Source organism: Terrapene carolina, unplaced genomic scaffold, assembly GCF_002925995.2.
Source record: "Terrapene carolina triunguis isolate 2854851 unplaced genomic scaffold, T_m_triunguis-2.0 Scaffold9140, whole genome shotgun sequence".
Lineage (NCBI taxonomy): Eukaryota > Metazoa > Chordata > Testudines > Emydidae > Terrapene > Terrapene triunguis.
This window is the reverse complement of record NW_020673491.1, coordinates 1-3,450: the sequence shown is the minus strand read 5'-3', so window position 1 is coordinate 3,450 and position 3,450 is coordinate 1. Positions and strand designations below refer to the sequence as shown.

Sequence of the window (3,450 nt, the reverse complement as noted above, 5' to 3'; positions counted from 1 at the left end):
CTGGCAAGTGAGTAATGAAGTCTTGCAGTGACATGTGATCATGTCACTTGAACTGGAATCCATCTTTAACCTGGTGCTTTTCCAGTGAGGGGGGGTGAAAACCCAGAGGGACAAAGAGTTCCCGCCTTATGCAAAAGATATATAAAGGGGTGGAAGAGAGAGAGAGGGAGGGAAGCCATCATGGAGAATCCCCTAGATAACACCTAAGCTGGAACAAGAGCTGTACCAGGGGAAAGAATTGTGCCCAGGCCTGGAAGGTGTCCAGTCTGAGAAAAACTTACTGAAGCATCTCTGAGGGTGAGATTATCTGTATTTAGTTTGATTAGGCATAGATTTGCGCATTTTATTTTATTTTGCTTGTGACTTACTTTGTTCTGTCTGTTACTACTTTGAACTACTTAAATCCTACTGTCTGTATTTAATAAAATCACTCTTTATTTAGTAATTTACTCAGAGTATGTATTAATACCTGGGGGAGCAAACAACTGTGCATATCTCTCTATCTGTGTTATAGAGGGCGAACAATTTATGAGTTTGCCCTGCATAAGCTTTATGCAGGGTAAAACGGATTTATCTGGGTTTAGACCCCATTGGGAGTTGGGCATCTGAGTGCTAAAGACAAGCACACTCCTGTGAGCTGTTTTTGGGTAAACTTGCAGTTTTGGGACAAGTGATTCAGACCCTTGGTCTGTGTTGGAGTCAGACAGGAGTGTCTGACTCAGCAAGACAGGGTGCTGGAGTCCTGAGCTGGCAGGGAAAACAGAAGCAGGGGTAGTCTTGGCACATCGGGTGGCAGCTCCCAAGGGGGTTTCTGTGATCCAACCCGTCACAGGGTAAATCCTTTTCAATCACTCAGATATTAAAGTGACGGGGATCATGTAGTATTGACCAGTAATATAGAATGGGATGTAGTCGGGCTCCTAACACGCATCCTAACTCTCTCCGGCTCTCATGAAATCCCACGAGAGATTCGCGGGAGGAATTGTTTAAAATTATTCGTGTGTTTCTTCAACACCCTTTATTGTCAGAGCGGCTGCAATGGGAGAACATTCAAATTCTGTAGAACAGTGAACGGATTTCAACTCGCAACACGTGTTTATTCTATTCACCAGCAGATGGCGCTGCTTTGCCATTAGTTCGCCACACCACACTCATAGAAAGCATCGCTTTTATCGTGTGGGAACTATACTTAAAAAAAAAGTAATAGAAAGGAATGTCAGTAACCAAACCAATCAGCCCATCATATGAATTTTTCTTCCATTTGAATACTCACTTCACTTTGGTAGCGTGGCACTCACTGTAGCTTCACCCCATCACAAGCAGCCCAACATATGTGAAAACAACGAGGAGTCCGGTAGCATTTTAAAGACTAACAGATTTATTTGGGCAATAAATTTTCATTGTTTTTGTGCATACAGATTAACACGGCTACCCCTCTGATACTTGCCAACATACGTATTTTCACCTAATTTTTAAAATATTTCACCCACATTTTTCCACAAATGGGATTTTAACAGTTTTTTTTTTCATATTTTACTCATTCATTTTAACTCCGATTGTACCAGAAATAAGGATTTCGATTTTATTTGTTATCTGGATTTTTATTCTCCCATTTGCACACCGCAGTTTAGTACAAATTAGCATTTTTTTTACCCCACACTACACACGTAGAGCCCTTTATATTCTCCAAGCGTGGCAGTTGAATGTAGCTCTTCAAATACTTAACTCTTGGAAGGAGCTAGAACAAATAAATTGACCTCCCCTAGTCATCCGAAAATATGTGGTTTTACATAGTGGAAGGAGTCCCCTCTAGAGATCTGCAAGCAGCATTAATCTCTGAAAATCGAATGCAGCAGGCAGGGCCGGCTCTGGCTTTTTCGCCGCCCCAGGCTCGGCTCTTCCCCCCCTCCCAGAGCGCCGGGGGCAGGGCGCCGGGGGGGAGGGCAGCCAGAGCGCCGGGGGGAGGGCGGCGAGCCCTGCTGTGGCCCCGCTCTCCCCGGCGGCCGGAGCGCCGAGCCGGCCCCCTCCAGGTGCCGCCCCAAGCACCAGCTTGGGTGCCTGGTGCCTGGAGCCGGCCCTGGCAGCAGGGCTGGGGGGGGGGCGGGGTTTGTACGGCTCTCCTATGTGGATCTGTCACTGTGTCACATCCAGAGCGCAGAGATACACCGCTGTGTCTGCCAGCTCCAGGGCTGCGATGCTCAGAACTGTGGAGCTGTCATCAGCCTGGGAAGAAAATCTCTTCTGTGCGAAATCTGCGGTATTACTCTCATCTCTGGCTTGCTTCACTCCTCTGAAGAGAATGTACTGCGGGGTTTGGTTGGGAAACTGACGGTACCAGTAGAGATAGACGTACCCTGTAGAGCTGGTATCATAAGAACAAGTGAGGGTCATAGAGTCTCCTTCTCTTCCAGAGAGGTGGGGTTCCCTGGACTGGACCGAGTCCCCCAGCGCAGCATCTGCAACAAAACAATGAAATTAAGGGCATCATTTCACCTGTACCTGTGACCCGCAGAGGTGCATTGCGGTGTGAGACTGGCAATTTCGAAAAATCTTAAGGGGTTTATGCGCCCGATGGCGTTTAAAATAAGGTTGGGGCTAGAGTATAGTAGGTATTTGGCATTGCCGTTCGGTTTAGGGCTAGGTTTAGGGTGTAAGGGTCAAGTGGAGAGTCAGGTTCCAGATAGGGTTAAATGGTAAGTAGGACTTTAAAGTTCCTTCGACTATCTCAGAAACCCCAGCTTGTTTACCTAGGTGATTAAATAGCCAAATGCTGAATATATAATACGTCTCCATGATTTTTTCCTATTGTGATTAAGTGAGACGCTGCAGATACCGCTGCCAAGAGGAATCTAAACTTCACGGCTCTTCAGGCAGCTACAACTAACTGGGGGGTGGGGAATGGGGGAGGTTCATGAGAAACTGGCCTAGTGGAGGCGGGAGGGGTTTTGGGAAACTCTGAACAGACACAGGAAGCGCGGTGAGATGGGCTCAGTCTGCAGGTGACAAAGTGGTGACACTGAGGGGAGAAGAGTGAGCTAGTGGCTGAGGCTCTGGGCTGAGATACAGGAACCCTGGCTTCGATTCCCTGCTCTGCTACAGACCCCCTCTGTGACCTTAGGAAAGCCAGTTGATATCTTCCTGGGCTCCCTTTCCCTACCTCTACAAGACAGGCACAGGACCATCTTTCCCTCACGGCTGCATCGTGAGGCTGGATAATTTGAGGCGCTCTGATATCATTCAGAAGAAGCCCATGAAAATAAGTAGATTTTTTTAACAATTAAGTCTGAAATGTTCAGAGAAATTAAGAGAGCTAGGTGTCTAATTCACCTCGGTTCCTTTGAACTTCCTCGCCGCATTTTTAGAACAATTATTTTAATGCCTCTCTCTCTCTCTCTCTCTCTGCGTGTGTGTGTGTCCTCCTGGTTAAAATACTTTTTGCCAAATAGTTTT

The 3,450-nt window shown here is 46.8% G+C and overlaps 1 gene segment (V, D, J or C); it reads right to left on the bottom strand.

The window, feature by feature from the left end:
• Positions 1-2,133: 2,133 nt before the first annotated feature.
• Positions 2,134-2,456, bottom strand: LOC112122415 (the record flags this gene model as incomplete). The annotated part of the segment is given in 1 exon segment: positions 2,134-2,456. A coding segment is annotated over 1 exon segment (323 nt), but the record flags the coding sequence as incomplete, so codon positions are not given.
• Between the last annotated feature and the right edge of the window lie 994 nt (positions 2,457-3,450).